The 14750-nt window shown below is 32.9% G+C and overlaps 1 protein-coding gene across 3 annotated transcripts in view; it reads left to right on the forward strand.

Annotated features, from left to right (window-relative positions):
- VPS13A (vacuolar protein sorting 13 homolog A) overlaps nucleotides 1-14750 on the forward strand; it is a 194256-nt gene that overhangs the window by 155911 nt on the left and 23595 nt on the right. For all 3 annotated transcript variants that reach the window (XM_019736649.2, XM_019736650.2, XM_019736651.2), the window contains exons 61-68: nucleotides 1125-1270; nucleotides 2606-2687; nucleotides 3535-3648; nucleotides 4618-4693; nucleotides 4781-4944; nucleotides 5268-5313; nucleotides 5449-5572; nucleotides 14491-14605. In XM_019736649.2, coding sequence (XP_019592208.2) covers nucleotides 1125-1270; nucleotides 2606-2687; nucleotides 3535-3648; nucleotides 4618-4693; nucleotides 4781-4944; nucleotides 5268-5313; nucleotides 5449-5572; nucleotides 14491-14605 — 867 coding nt within the window. The remainder of the gene's footprint in view (nucleotides 1-1124; nucleotides 1271-2605; nucleotides 2688-3534; nucleotides 3649-4617; nucleotides 4694-4780; nucleotides 4945-5267; nucleotides 5314-5448; nucleotides 5573-14490; nucleotides 14606-14750) is intronic.

Below are 14750 nucleotides of genomic sequence, written 5' to 3' on the forward strand. Positions count from 1 at the left end.
GAAAAATAAGTTATTTTTATTTTCCTTGATAATCTAGGTAAATAGCAAATTGACTGAATCTGTTGGGGGTGGGATATAGTATTTACATTATGTTCTTTAATAGTATATAAATTTTGTAACTTCACAATTACAAATATAAATAAATAAAGCAATAATCCTTTAAAATATTTATTTATTCTTATAATAATTTTCACCATATGGCAATAGTGAAGCCACCTACAGCATATGTTTATATATTTATGTCTTGACCTTACGTTATGTTACCTTAGTTTTCTGTAAAGGTGCTTAATGACAATTTTCAAAATTTTGGGTATGATGTGTGTATAAATTTTTCTTTTCATTGAGTTATAATTGACACAACATTGAGGTGTACATTGACACAACATTGAGGTTATAATTACATTGAGGTGTACAATGTAATGATTTGATATTTGTATATACTACAAAATGATCACAATAAGTTTAGTTATCATTTGTCACTACACAGTATTACAAAAAATTTTTTTCTTCTGATGAAAACTTTTAATATTTACTCTCTTAGCAACTTTTAAATAATACTACCATACAGTATTATTTACTATAGTGTGTAAGTTTTAAATTAATTTATAAAGTAATCTTGATTTAAAATTTGAATATTGAATGGAACTGAATATAAGTCTGAACACAAAGTTTCTGAGTTATTTACATAACACTTGAAGAAAATGATTGTACAACTATCTATATAATATGTATATACATACAAAAGTGCTTTTTAACTGGCTTTATCCTGCTAACTTAATTCTATTAGTTGAAACATTCACTTTTGGAGATATTTAATTATTTTCAACAACTTCAACTTCTAGAATATTATTAAAAATGTTTAAAAACTAGTATTTTCCTAGGTTTAGCAAAAGAATTGGATTGAACTAAATATCATATCAAAATATATCTTATGTTGCTGAATTTAAAATTTAAAAAGAACTGTATTAGATTTTAAATTTCTTTAATTTTCCACTTAGTAATTTTGGCATAATCCTGATAACTTAGATATCTTATTTATGGCATGATGTTTAAAATAAAATTGAATTTTAAAAATTAAAATTGTCATTATGAAGATAGTGATTTAAATATTTCTATTTCTTTAGTTGCATTTAAGTGTTTCACTGAGTTCGGGTAAAGAAGAAGCTAAAGATTCAGAACAACATGGAGGATTGGTTGCGATTCGTTCTTTAAATCTTTTGCTGAAGAGTATTGGTGCCACTCTTACAGATGTACAAGATGTAGTTTTTAAGTACGTTTAATATTGATGAAAAGTCCATTTTATATTTACCTAAAAATTTTATGAGTGAAAAAGTGTAAACTACATTACAGATCATAGGCAAAATATGGTTTTTGTTATTAAATGGAATATAATTCAAGTAACATATATCTGTTAACCCTTAACTATTAAATAACAGATTAGTTATTAAATAATTTGCTTAAGAAAGAGGGACAGTGGCCGTGCATGTTTGCACATATCACATAAGGCCTTTCAGGGTTAGGGAAGGATTCCTAAGAAGCTATGCCCAAAGGTGTGGTGCTTAAAGGATGTGGTGCTTAAAAGATGGGGCTTCAAGGCCTATAGGGTCCTGACTGAGATTCTCGATAGAGGAAATGAAGGGGTCAGTTTAAATGTTACAGTCAAGAATTTACATTTTAATATGAGTCATACGGGAGCTATTGGAGTATCTGACCAAAGAGATTCAGAGTCTGAGTGTAGTCTTTAGATGAGAATGACCTTTTCAGGTAGCACCTGCTGTGTGTCCCTGAAAATAAGACCAGGTCTTATATTAAATTTTGCTCCAAAAGACGCATTAGGGCTTATGTTCAGGGGATGTCCTCCTGAAAAATCATGCTAGGGCTCATTTTCCGGTTAGGTCTTATTTTGGGGGGAACACTGTAGACGTATAATTAAGAACAGTAGTAAGAATCAATGAGTCCAATCAGAGGTAACTCAATCTAGATAAAGTTAAGTCAAAGAACATAAGTTTGAGGACATCCAGAATAAAATGAAATTTCTCTAATCTTGCTGCAGTCTTTATCTGCTAGCATAGAGCTTCCCAATTAGTTAATTGGGTATATGCTGTGAATAGGTTAGAAGTAAACTTACCATGATTCATCAGCTTTCTGCATCAGGCAGTACCTGCACTAACTGAACCATGGTCGTTCTTCAGCAATTGCTTCCACTTATCTCAATGTGTCAAACATCTTCTATGTCGGCCATGATAGGTCAGAGTTGACAAATATAAGTTCATGTCCATGTATGGGACCCAAGGGGGTCTCTGAATCCCCTAAGTTATGTGGAAAATATGTGTATATCGGTGGCTTTTCTGAGGATAAGATCCATAGCTTTTATCAGATTCTTAGAACTTTCTTTGACCAGAATGTGCAGGGATGTATGTAAAAGAGCAGATTTTCTGATTGGCATGGGAAAATGTACTAAAAGGAAAGATTTGGAGAAAAATTGTGAAGAAAATAAAACCATTCATTAATATTAAAAACTCTCTCCCCCTTTCTTCCCTGTGTGTGTGCACACACGTGCATGCACGCACACACATAATTTACACATCTGTATGTTGTTTTGCAGGCTTGCATTTTTTCAACTCAACTATCAGTTTCATACAACATCTGAACTACAGTCTGAAGTAATAAGACACTATTCAAAACAGGTTTGTCTGAGATTATTTTACAAAGTGACTGATATAAAATAGTGAAATCATATGTGTCTGTACATGTATATTGCAGATTCGGCAAGGAAGTTAATAGCCATTTTCAAAATTTTAAAACATTTTTTATTTTTAGAATTATAGGAATAAATTGGGCCTCATCATTTCAAGTTTTTGTCCTTCTATTTTTCAGCAACTAACATTTGTTTTCTGGATCAGTGTGGACTACACATAAATCTTGAAATAAAATGTTAGCTAAGTAATTCACCACACTTACTTGAAAAATAGGTTTAAGGGAAACTATTTATTAGTAACTAACTGATGAACACAGGATATTTTTAATGTAATTAAGTTGTTGAGTCTGGTAGATATATTATTTTGATTGATTTTTTCCACCTCTGGAAAGACTCCGATATTTTATGACATAACTTATAGAGCATCTGAGACAGCTGTTATATAATGAACAGATAACTGAGCATGACTCAAGAGGTCTGGGTTTGGATCCCTGTTTATCCATTTACCACCATGTGATCCTGAATATCATTTTACCTGTATGTTTCTCCAGTCTGAAATGGTGGTGGTGTTAACAACTGTCACACATAGTTGTAAAAGTGAAAGTATTTTGAATATTCTAAAGCTTTATGTATATGTGTCATATTATTTTGTATACTCTAACACCAAATTGCTTTTTAAAAACTAAGACTAGTAATGAATAAGGTGATATATGGTTTAGGTGTTGAGATTGGTGATAAGGGTGGTAAGCCTGGAAAACTGGACTTGTGTACTGAATATAAGAAAAAATATTAAGTCTGGTTATCCAAATTGATTAATGTTTATATTTCATTTTTAGGCCATTAAGCAGATGTACGTACTCATTCTTGGACTCGAAGTTTTGGGAAATCCCTTTGGCTTGATCAGAGAATTTTCTGAAGGTGTAGAAGCATTTTTTTATGAACCTTACCAGGTAAAATTGTTATCCTTGCATTGTGCAACATATCACACTAATACTTTTGAATAAATAATGCATTCCAATTGTTAACTAGAGTTGAAGCTGTAACTAGATTTTGGGAGACACACAAAGGACATTATTTTGCAGCAAACCGTGGTAAGAGGTTTTGAGAAATTTGAGGGGAAATTTTTACCTTTTTCCCCTCACAATTTAAAACTTAAGGCTTTACAAAAATATACTGAATTTTAAGTGTTCTCTTGGAGTATTAAAGGTGGATAAATTTCACATCATAATAGAAGGAATGTTACTGTGGACAGGTAGTATTGCTTTGCACAATAGTGTGGGACAGTAAAAACAACTATGTAGGCTGGCACTGTGCAGAGCAATCTTAATGGCAACAATTATGATTGTTTTATGTCCCTTAAAAATTTATGTCAAAACACTTAAAACTCTCCTACTTTCATTTATAAGTGTGGATGATAATGAAAAATAAAGCAAAACTTTTGTACACTGTAATTTAAAGCAGCTATATTAAAAATTAAAAGTGTTTTTATTTTTTTTTAATTATCAAGAGTAGATTGTGCCTGCCTTCTCATCATATAATTTACAATACTGAACCAACATCTTTTGTTCACTTTGGTGAATAGACATACTTTCTAAGTTTGGATTAACTTCCAGCGTTTTATGCTTTGCACTTGCAATGTCATGAAATATCTCTGAGACTTCTGTTAAGTTTTTGGCTGATGTCAACTTCCTCTGGGACATTTTTTTTTTTTGTCACTACCATTTTCTTCATGTCATCAAGTTCACCTGTAAAAATAAACATAGTCTTATTTGTTATTATTTTATTTAGTTTTTAATTTTTATTAAATTTATTGGGGTAACATTGGTTAGTAAAATTAAATATGTTTCAATTGTACAGTTTTATAATACATCATCTATCAATTGAATTGTGTGTTCTGTTGTTATTTTTTGACCCTTTAGGGAGCCATCCAGGGTCCTGAAGAGTTTGTCGAGGGAATGGCACTAGGATTGAAGGCATTAGTTGGTGGAGCTGTTGGTAAGAAAGAGAATACCTCCCAAGTATGACTATGCTAGGAAGTAATGATATATTTGCTTTTACTAAAGATATTATAATTTCTGCTAGGTGGGTTAGCTGGTGCTGCCTCCAAAATCACCAGTGCTATGGCTAAAGGGGTAGCAGCTATGACTATGGATGAAGACTACCAACAGAAGAGGAGAGAAGCTATGAATAAGCAACCAGCTGGTCTTAGAGAAGGCATCACTCGTGGAGGAAAAGGCTTAGTTTCTGTAAGACATTTCCCGGTGTTGTGAATATTATAGGAAGTACCTTTTAATATTATAGGAAATACCTTTTAAAACCACATTTGTGAATAAGGAAATAGACATATAACTTTCACTCTTTCACATATTATTTGGATGTTGGAAGAGCAGTGGGTTGTGGCCTATATAAAATATGTCAACAGCCTCCAAAAGGATTTTATTTAAGTAAAATCCAGAGGAAATATGTTAATTCTTATATTATCTAGAAAGTATTTTTTTTGTAAGCCAAACTTGTTTCTTCAAGGCATCATGAGAAAATATTGTGAATTTTCTATTGTGCTTTCTTCTAGGGTTTTGTAAGTGGCATAACAGGAATTGTTACAAAACCAATCAAAGGCAAGTATAATAGTTCCTTCAGGTGATACATATTACCAAGTCTTTCACAAATTGATTCTATTTTCATTCTTGATCTAATTGTCTAAAACTTTGTGTGTGTGTGTGTGTTTTTTTTGTTCTGTTTTGTTTTTTTAGGAGCTCAAAAAGAAGGAGCAGCTGGTTTCTTTAAAGGTGTTGGGAAAGGTTTAGTTGGAGCAGTGGCGAGGCCAACTGGAGGCATCATAGACATGGCTAGCAGTACGTTTCAGGGAATAAAAAGGTAACTTCTCCGTGATGTAGGATATGAGTAAAATGCTTAAACCATGAAAAAGGAAATAAATCTGTTTTGTTCAAGGCACTTAGGTATGAATCCTGTAATACAGCAAGTTGCGTATGATCTTCCTAATTCCTTTTGGTACTTTTTAAAGTTGTTGGCATTACATCATTTCAACTAGATAGAGTTCTCCTTTATTCATCGTTCATTCCCAGCAGCTTGGAATGAAAGGTTTGGCAAGCGAGCTTTTCTATCATCTCGATCAAAATATATTACAATAATGTAATGCTATATGTCAGTTATAAAATTAGCAAATATAATATTCTATCTCTTTTTTTGGGAAACAAAGAATGGTATTTTGTATCCCTAGTTCAAACTCAGCTGTGTTCACTCTTTTTTTTATGATCTTGTTTTGTTATGAGATTATTACATCCATTTCCTCTATTTCTCTCCATTTGCACAGTTTTAAAACATGTCCTCTCTTCTTCCAAATTAAATTTAGTTTAAGACTGAAATTTAGTATTTGCATTATTATTACCTCTATTCTAGAAGTTTGCAGCACACACAACAATTGATTAATTTCATGCTAATGAGAACTAATTTAGAAAGTTAGGTGGTTGTTATCTCCCTAATCTGTTTCCTTTTGTATTTTCTCTTGCTTTCTGCTCTATATAGATAAGTATTGTCATCATATGAGCTGTTCCTCTTAAGTCAGTATTTCATACATCTTGCCATAATTGGGTGTTTCCAATTTTATAGTTTAGAAGTAAGACTGGAAAAAAGGTTCAGTCTCTTTTACCTGTAATTTTAGTTTCACAAATATAATGTGTTGAGTTACAGCCATCAGAGAAGCTTAAAAGTCAATGAAACATAGGAATTCAAAATACACAGAGAGCTATGCAGAACTGCTAGAATAACTGTACATTTATCTAAAACCTTGTACTCTGTACCCAGCTACATTACCTTTAAGGATTAAAGACAAAATAAAATCCTTTTGGAAAAATAAGACTAAGAACTAATAAAGGATGTACTTGTGAAGAAGGACATTGAAAGCAGAAAGGAGAAATAGGTCACAAGAATCAAATGTAAGAATATAAACTGGTGGATAAATATAATTGAACTGTATAAAAAAAACATTAGAACCAAACTATTAAAAATAATAAGATACAATTTGAGAAGGAAATGGTTGTCATTAAACATTTTAATATGTTATTTCTGATGAGGATATACTATATATATATATATATATATATATATATATATATATATATATATGAATGAAGAGGATTACTGTATAACATTAGATGACACACACATTAAGGCCAAAAAAAAGCATTATTTTGGGTAAATAAGATAACTAGCTAATGATAAAAAGAACAGTTAACCAAGAAGATAATAATAATTTTGAAATTGTACTCAACTCACAGTAGACTGAATGTTTATGAAACAAAAATTGACAACATTACAAGAAATTTCTAAATCTTCAAAAATGATTGAAGAATCTAACCTTTTTCTCAATCGATAGATCAAGAAGACAAAATGAAAGTAAGTAAAATGATTTGAATACATTTAACAAGCTTGAGCTAATACACACATACAAATATTTATCAATTCAGCACATTTTAGGGAGCATCTTACATATCTAGACTGTCATTTCTAGACACTCAGGGAACCAGAAATGAACACTATCGGCCAAGTCCCTGTCCTCATACAGCTTACATTCTAGTGGGAGAGTAATAGACAAAAATAAGTAAACTCATAAATACATGATATGCTAAATGGTGAAAAAGTCTATGAAGAAAAATAAAGCAGAGTAAAAGATAAAGAGATCCAAAATGGTGGGAGGAAGGTTGCTGTTTTATATATAAGATGTGAAGGGAAGCTTCACTGGTAAGATTAAATTTGAGGAGAGACATGAAGGAATTAAGAGAGTGAGCCCTGTGGGAAGAACGTCCTAGGCAGTAGGAACAGCAAGTAAAAGGCCCTGATGCAGGAGTATGCTTGGCCCCTTACGGAACAGCAAGACCGATGCACCTGGAGTACAGTGAGCAAAGGAGAAATTTGGAAAAGAAGCTCTCCGAGAGTGAGCAGGGGATCAGATCATATAGGACTTGGTAAACCACTAAGGACTTTGACTTTTTTTTTTTAAGGCAAAAAACTTTTGGAAGGTTTTGGACAAGAGGAATGATGTGAGCTGGCTGCTATATTGAGAATAAATCATAGGGGACCAGGGCAACAATGGGGGAACACTTAAGAGACTTTTGCAATAATCCAGATGAGAGATGATAGTGATTAGATCAGTATAGGCTAAAAGTTGTAAGAAGGGTTCATGTTCTGTGTGTATTTTGAAGGTAGTGGTAACAGGATTAGTTGATAAGTTGGATGTGGGGTAGGAAGAAAGAGAATCATCAAGGATATTTCTAAAGGTATTGTCTGAACCACTGGAAGGATGGGGTTGTCATTCTTTATAAAGAAAGAGGGAATTAGAAGTTTTGTTTTGAATGTATTAAGCTTAAACTATCAGACATACAAATGGAGATGTCAAGCAGTTACTGGGTATAGGAGTCTGATGTTCAAGAGAAAAGTCCAAGCTAAAGTTAAAAATTTGAGATTCTTTGAGCCTATAATAAGGTATTTAAACCCAGAAGATTAGATGAGCTCATCTAGGGAATGAGAGTATAAAAGAGACAAAAGAAAGGTCCGAGACTTGTCACTCAGTCACACCAACACTTAGTAGTTGGGGAAGCAAGGAGGACCCAGCAAAGGAGACTGAAAAAGAATCACCATTAAAGTCGGGCATAGTCAAGAAAGTAGTGTTCCACATGTCTTATTAGGGAGACCACTTCATGGATGGTGTAGATGCTTGACCACTGCACTGTATACTTGAAGCCAAAGCTGAATAATATTGTATGTCAACCATGATTTAATATATATGTAGTCACGGGATAAGGAATACAGCATAGGGAATGAAGTCACTGGAATTGTAACAGCTTTATACGATGTCAGAGGGATAATAGATTGGGGGGGGGAGTTATCACTTTGTGAGGGATGAAATGTCTAACTATTGCATTGTTTTGTACACCTGAAACTACTAACAATTAAAAAAGAGAGAGAGAGAGAGAGAAAGTAGTGTTCCAAAAGCCAAGAAACAGACCATCCAGGCTTATACTGTTGTTTAAGCCAAAAGAGAAACCTGCCCCTACCACCAGTAATCTCACACTTGTGTATATGAGAGTATTGATTTGAAAATGAGATGTGGAACTTACAACAGAGGAATTCTTACCCCCTCTGTTTAGAATACTCTTCCCTCTGTTGTCAGCATGGTCACTTTCTTGACTCACAAGTTGTCTTCCCAGCGAGGCCTTTCATGGCCACCCTAAAACTTCAGTTACCCCCTACTCTAGATACTTCATAACACTCTTCCGTCCTTTATTTTTTGCTCTATAGCTCTTAATCACTGTTTAATACACTATTTTACCTTGTTTATTTGTCTCTCCTGCTTGAATGTAAGCTCTATGAATGCAGGGGTTCTTGTCTGTTTCCACAGCACTTAGAATATTGCTTGACATGTGGTAGTCTTTTTTTTTAATTGAGATAATTGTAGAGTCACATACACTTGTAGAAATAATGCAGAGATCCTTTGTACACTGTTTCCTATGGCTGCTGTAACAAATTATCAGAAACTTGATGACTTAAGCAATAGAAATTTATTCTTTCACTGCACTGGAATCCAGCAGTCAGAAATCAAGGTGTCAGCAGGACTGCACACCTTCTGGGGGAAGAATTGACGCCTTGCTTCTTACACCTTCTGCTTGTGGCTGCAGACATTTTTTTGGCTTGAGGTTGATCACATCACTTCAGTCTGTGCCGTCCATATCAGCTTCTCCTCTGTGTGCCTGATCTCCCTCTGCCTCTCTTTTATGTGGACACTTGTGGCCACCCAGATAAACCAAGATTATCGCCTCATCTGAAATCCTTAAATTAATCACATCCGCATAAACTCTGCCATATAAAATAACATTCAGTGGTTCCAGGGATCCACGCCTGATACCTCTGGGAACCACCGTTCAGACCACTACATGTGGAAACTTTGTCCAGTTTCCACAATGGTAACATTTTGCAAAACTCGTATAATATCACAGTCAGGATATTGGCATTGATACAACCCACCGATTTTACTCAGATTTCCCCAGTTTGACTTGTATTCATTTGCATGTGTGCACTAATTCCATAAAATTTTATCATGTGTATTTTCATGTATCCACCACCACAGTCAAGATACTAAACAATTCCAGCACCATAAAAATACCTTGTGTTGCCCTGTTACAACCACATCTACCTCCCTGCCATATAACCCCATAATCTATATTGCTGCTTTAAATGCACTAGTACATAGTCTATTTAAAATTGAGGTATAATTCACATACTGTAAAAAAAGAAAATCACTATTTTAAGTGTACATTTCAGATAGTTTTTAGTATATTCCAAGGTTGTGCAACCATCACCACTACCTAATTCCAGAACGTTTTCATCATCCCAGAAAGAAACCCTGTACTTGTCAGCAGTCACCATTTCCCCCTCCTCTCAGCTAATAGCAACTACTATTCTACTTTCTGTCTCTGTGGATTTGCCTATTCTGGACATTTCATATAAATGGAGTCATACGATGTGTGGCCTGTTGTGGCTGGATTCTTTCATCTAGCATTGTGATGTTTTCAAGTTTCATCCATGTTGTACCATGAATAAGAACTTCATTCCTTGTTATAGCTAAATAATATTCCATTGAATGGATAGACCACCTTTGGTTATCTGTTCAGTAGCTGATGGATATTTAGGTTGTTTTCACGTTTTTACCTTTATGAATAGTGCTGCTAAGAACATTCATGTTTAAGTTTTTGTGTGGACATATGTTTTCAGTTCTCTTATGTTTATAGTACTTAGAAATGGAATTGCTGGGTGGGTGTGGTAACTCTGTGTATAACTTTTTGAAGAACTGCTAAACTGTTTTCCACAGCAGTTGCACTGTTTTACATCCCCACCAGCAATGTAAAAGTTTCCAATTTCTTCACATTCTCTCTAACACTATTCTCCATTTTGCTTTTTTTAAAATCGCTAACCTATTAGGTGTGAAATAATATCTCATTGTGGTTATGATTTGTATTTCCTAGTGACTGATGATGTTGAGCACTTTTTCATGTGCTTATTGGTCATTTGTATGTCTTCCATGGAGAAATGTTCAGATTCTTTTACATTTTTTTAATTAGGTTGATTGTCTTTTTATTGTCAAGTTCTAAGAATTCTTTATATACTCAGGAAACTAGACCCTATTTTCTCATACTTGCATATTGTTTAGCTTTCTTGATAGTGTCTCTTGTTGAAGTCTGATTTATCTATATTTTTTTTGGTTGCTCATGCTTTTGGTGTCATATCTAAGAATGCATTACCTAGTACAAGGTCATAAAGATTAAACCTACATTTTCTTCTAGCTGAGTTAAAGTTTTAGCATTTAAATTGAGGTTTTTGATCCATTTTGGTTAATTTGTGTATATCAAGGTAGGTTCGGTCCAAATTTATTTTGCATGTGCATATCTAGTTGTTCCAGTACCATTTGTGGAAATGACTATATTTTTCCCATTGAGTGGTCTTGGTACTGTTTTTCCAAAATCAATTAACCGTAAATTTGAGTTTATTTCTGGACTCTCAGTTCTGTTCCATTGTTCTATATGTCCATCCTTAGTCTAGTAACACACTGTTTTGATTACTGTAGCTTAGTAGTAAGTTTTCAAATCATGAAGTGTGAGTCCTCTTGCCTTTGTTCCTTTTAAGTAGTCTCTGAGTCACTTGAATTTCCATATGAGTTTTACGATCACTTTGTCAGCTTCTGCAAGAAAGACAGCTGACACTTTGATAGGGATTATATTGAATCTGTAGATCAGTGTGGCGATTATTGCCATCTTAACAATATTGTCACCCAATCTATGAAAATTGATGTCTTTCCATTTACTTAGGTCTTTAATTTCTTTCAAAGATATTTTATAGTTTTCAGTGTGCATGTCTTCTTTATTCCTAATATTTTATTATTTGGGATGCTGTTACAAATGTTTTAATTTCATTTTTGGATTGTGTATTGCTAGTGTATGGAAACCTTGTATTATGCAACCTTTACCAAGCTTGTTTATTATCTCTAGAAGTTGTTTAATGGATTCTTTAGGGTTTCCTATACATAACATCATATCATCTGAAAATAAAGGTAGTTTTACTTCTTCCTTTTTGATCTGGATACCTTTTGTTTCTTTTTCGTGCCTAATTGCCTTGGCTGAAACCTCTAATACAATGTTAAATAGTAGTGCCAAGAGCAGACATGCCTGTCTTGCTTCTGATTTTAGGGGGAAAGATTTCATCCTTTCACCATTAAGTATGATGTAAGCTATGGTTTTTTTGTAATGTCCTTTGTCAGGTAGAAGAAGTTTGCTTCTATTCTGTTTGTTGAGTGCCTTATTATGAAGGAGTTGGATATTAGCAAAGGCTTTTCTGTGTCAAGTTGATATTGTTTGTTTTTTCATTGTTTTATTAATATGGTGTGTTATATTAATTTTCATGCTGTGAGCTAACATTGCATACCTGGGATAAATCCCACTTGGTCATGATGTATAATCCTTTTTTTGTATGCTGCTGGATTTAGTTTTCTAGTATTTTAATGGAGCTTTTTTGCGTGTCTATTCATAAGAGACATTAGACTGTAGTTTTCTGGTAATGTCTTTACTAGGTCTGGGTATTAGAGTAAAACTGTCGTCATAGAACAATTTAGGAAGGTTTCCTCCTCTTAATTTTTTGGGAAGAGTTTGTGGCGGATGTGAGTTAATTTTTCTATAAACGTTTGCTAAAAATCATCAATGAACCCATCTGGATTTGACTTTTATTTCTGGTAAGTTGTTTGATTACTAACTCAATCTCTTTATTTGATATAGGTCAAATTAGATTGTCTATTTCTTCAATTTAAATCTTCTTTCTTTCTAGCTAATGGTTTGTCATTATTTGTTGACTTTATTAAAGAACCAATTTTTGGTTTTGTTGATTCCCTCTATTGTTTTTCTATTTTATTTATCTCTGTTCCAATTTTTATTATTTCCTTCCTTCTCCTAGCTTCAGGTTTAGTTTGCTTTTCCTTTATTAGTTTCTCAAGGTGTAAAGTTAAATTATTCATTTTGGGGTCTTCTTTTTTTAATGTTTGCTTTCACAGCTATAAATTTCCGTCTGAGCACTGTCTTCACTGCAACCTGTAAGTTTTGATTCGTTGTGTTTCTGTTTTCGTTTGTGTCAAAGTAGTTACTTTCCTTTGTGATTTTTTTCCTCTGGCCTTTAGTTATTTAGGCTTCTGCTGTTTAATTTCCGTGCATTTGTGAATTTCCCAAATTTTCTTCTTATTGATTTCTAATTTTATTCTGTGTGGTCTGATAACATACTTTGTATGCTTCAGTACTTTTATATTTATTGAGATATGTTTTATGGCCTAATATATAGTCTATCCTAGAGAATGTTTCATCTGCACTTGAGAAGAATATGTAGTTTGCTGTTGTTGGAGTGAGTGTTCTAGATGACTGTTAGGTCTAGTTGTATTATAATGTTGTTCAGGTCTTCAGTTTCCTTGGTGACCTTCTACTTGGTATCCATTATTGAAAGTTGGGTATTAAGGTAACTATTATTATTGAATTGTTTTTTTCTCTTTAATTCTGTCAGGTTTTGCTTTATGTATTTGAGGGCTCTGTTGTTAAGTACTTGTATATTTATAGTTTTTATATATTTTCAATGTATCAACCCTTTTCTCAAAATGTTCTTTGTGTCTAATAAGAATTTTTTGTTTAAAGTTTAACTCTTTCTGATCTTAGTATAACTATTCCAGCTCTTTTGGTTACTATTTATGTGGCATATCTTTGTTCATCCTTTACTCTCAACTTATTTGCGTCTTTGACTCTAAAGTGAGTCTCCTGTGGATAACATACAGGTGGATCATATTTTTATCCATTCTGTCAATGTCTACTTTTAAGCAGAGAAATTATCCATATGTATGTGTCTATATACGTGGATACGTTATGCCATAAGGTATGTCTATGTAATAAATTAATGTTTATTGAATGTGTGAATATTTGTTTAATGAATGAACAAACAAATGGACCAATTTCACATAGGTTCATACAGTCAAAAATGTTAAATAAAATACTACAATACCAAATTCATCTATGCATGTATGTGTTTTAAATAATACGTATCAAGCTCTAGTAGGAATGTGAGGGTGTTTGAACATTAGAAAACCATGTAATGTAATTTAATGCATTAATAGATTGAAGGAGATAAACTTATGTGATCACATTAATGACAAGGAAAAAAGTCTTTTTTTTAAATTTGTTGTCCATTCAAGATTTTCAAAAACAGTAACAACAACAACAACAACAACAACAAAAGAACTATAAGCAAACTAAGAGTAGAAATGAACTTCCTTGGCTTGACAAAAGGTGCCTTTAAAATATTGCTAATATCTATACTTCATGGAGAACTTTTTAAAGCTTTCCCTTTAAAGTTAAGAATGAAACAGAATGCCTACAATTCTCTCTTGTATTTAGCACTATACTGGAGGAACTAGAATCATAGGAAAAGAAAAGGAAGTTAATGTCTAAAATCAGAAAAGAAAAAGCAATACTCATATTTGCTGATTCTGATTATTGTTTACAAAGAAAGTCCAAGAGACTCTATAAACAAACTTCTTTACAGTTCTACATTTTTCTATAGAGTTTACATTATTTGTGTCATAAAGACAAATTTTAAAATAGAGAAGTGATGTAACAGTTTTATCCATAAGAAGATCCTTTTTAAAATCTACTTATGAATTTTTGAATACTTTTAAAAATCATGTGTTTTTTTCCCTCTAGGGCTACAGAGACTTCAGATGAAGTGGAGAGTCTGCGACCCCCTCGGTTCTTCAATGAAGATGGAGTTATCAGACCTTACAGGTTGAGGGATGGTACTGGAAATCAAATGTTACAGGTGAGTGAAGAAATACTTATAAATTAAATATTTATAAATATTTGTAATACTTATAAATTAAGTATATAAATAAATACTTATAAATACTTATAAATTCAGATTAATTTAGTTAAGTTAGCTTTTTTAAAGGTAACTATAATACTAT

The sequence above is a fragment of the Rhinolophus sinicus genome, linkage group LG04 (assembly GCF_036562045.2).
Source record: "Rhinolophus sinicus isolate RSC01 linkage group LG04, ASM3656204v1, whole genome shotgun sequence".
In the NCBI taxonomy this organism is placed as follows: domain Eukaryota; kingdom Metazoa; phylum Chordata; class Mammalia; order Chiroptera; family Rhinolophidae; genus Rhinolophus; species Rhinolophus sinicus.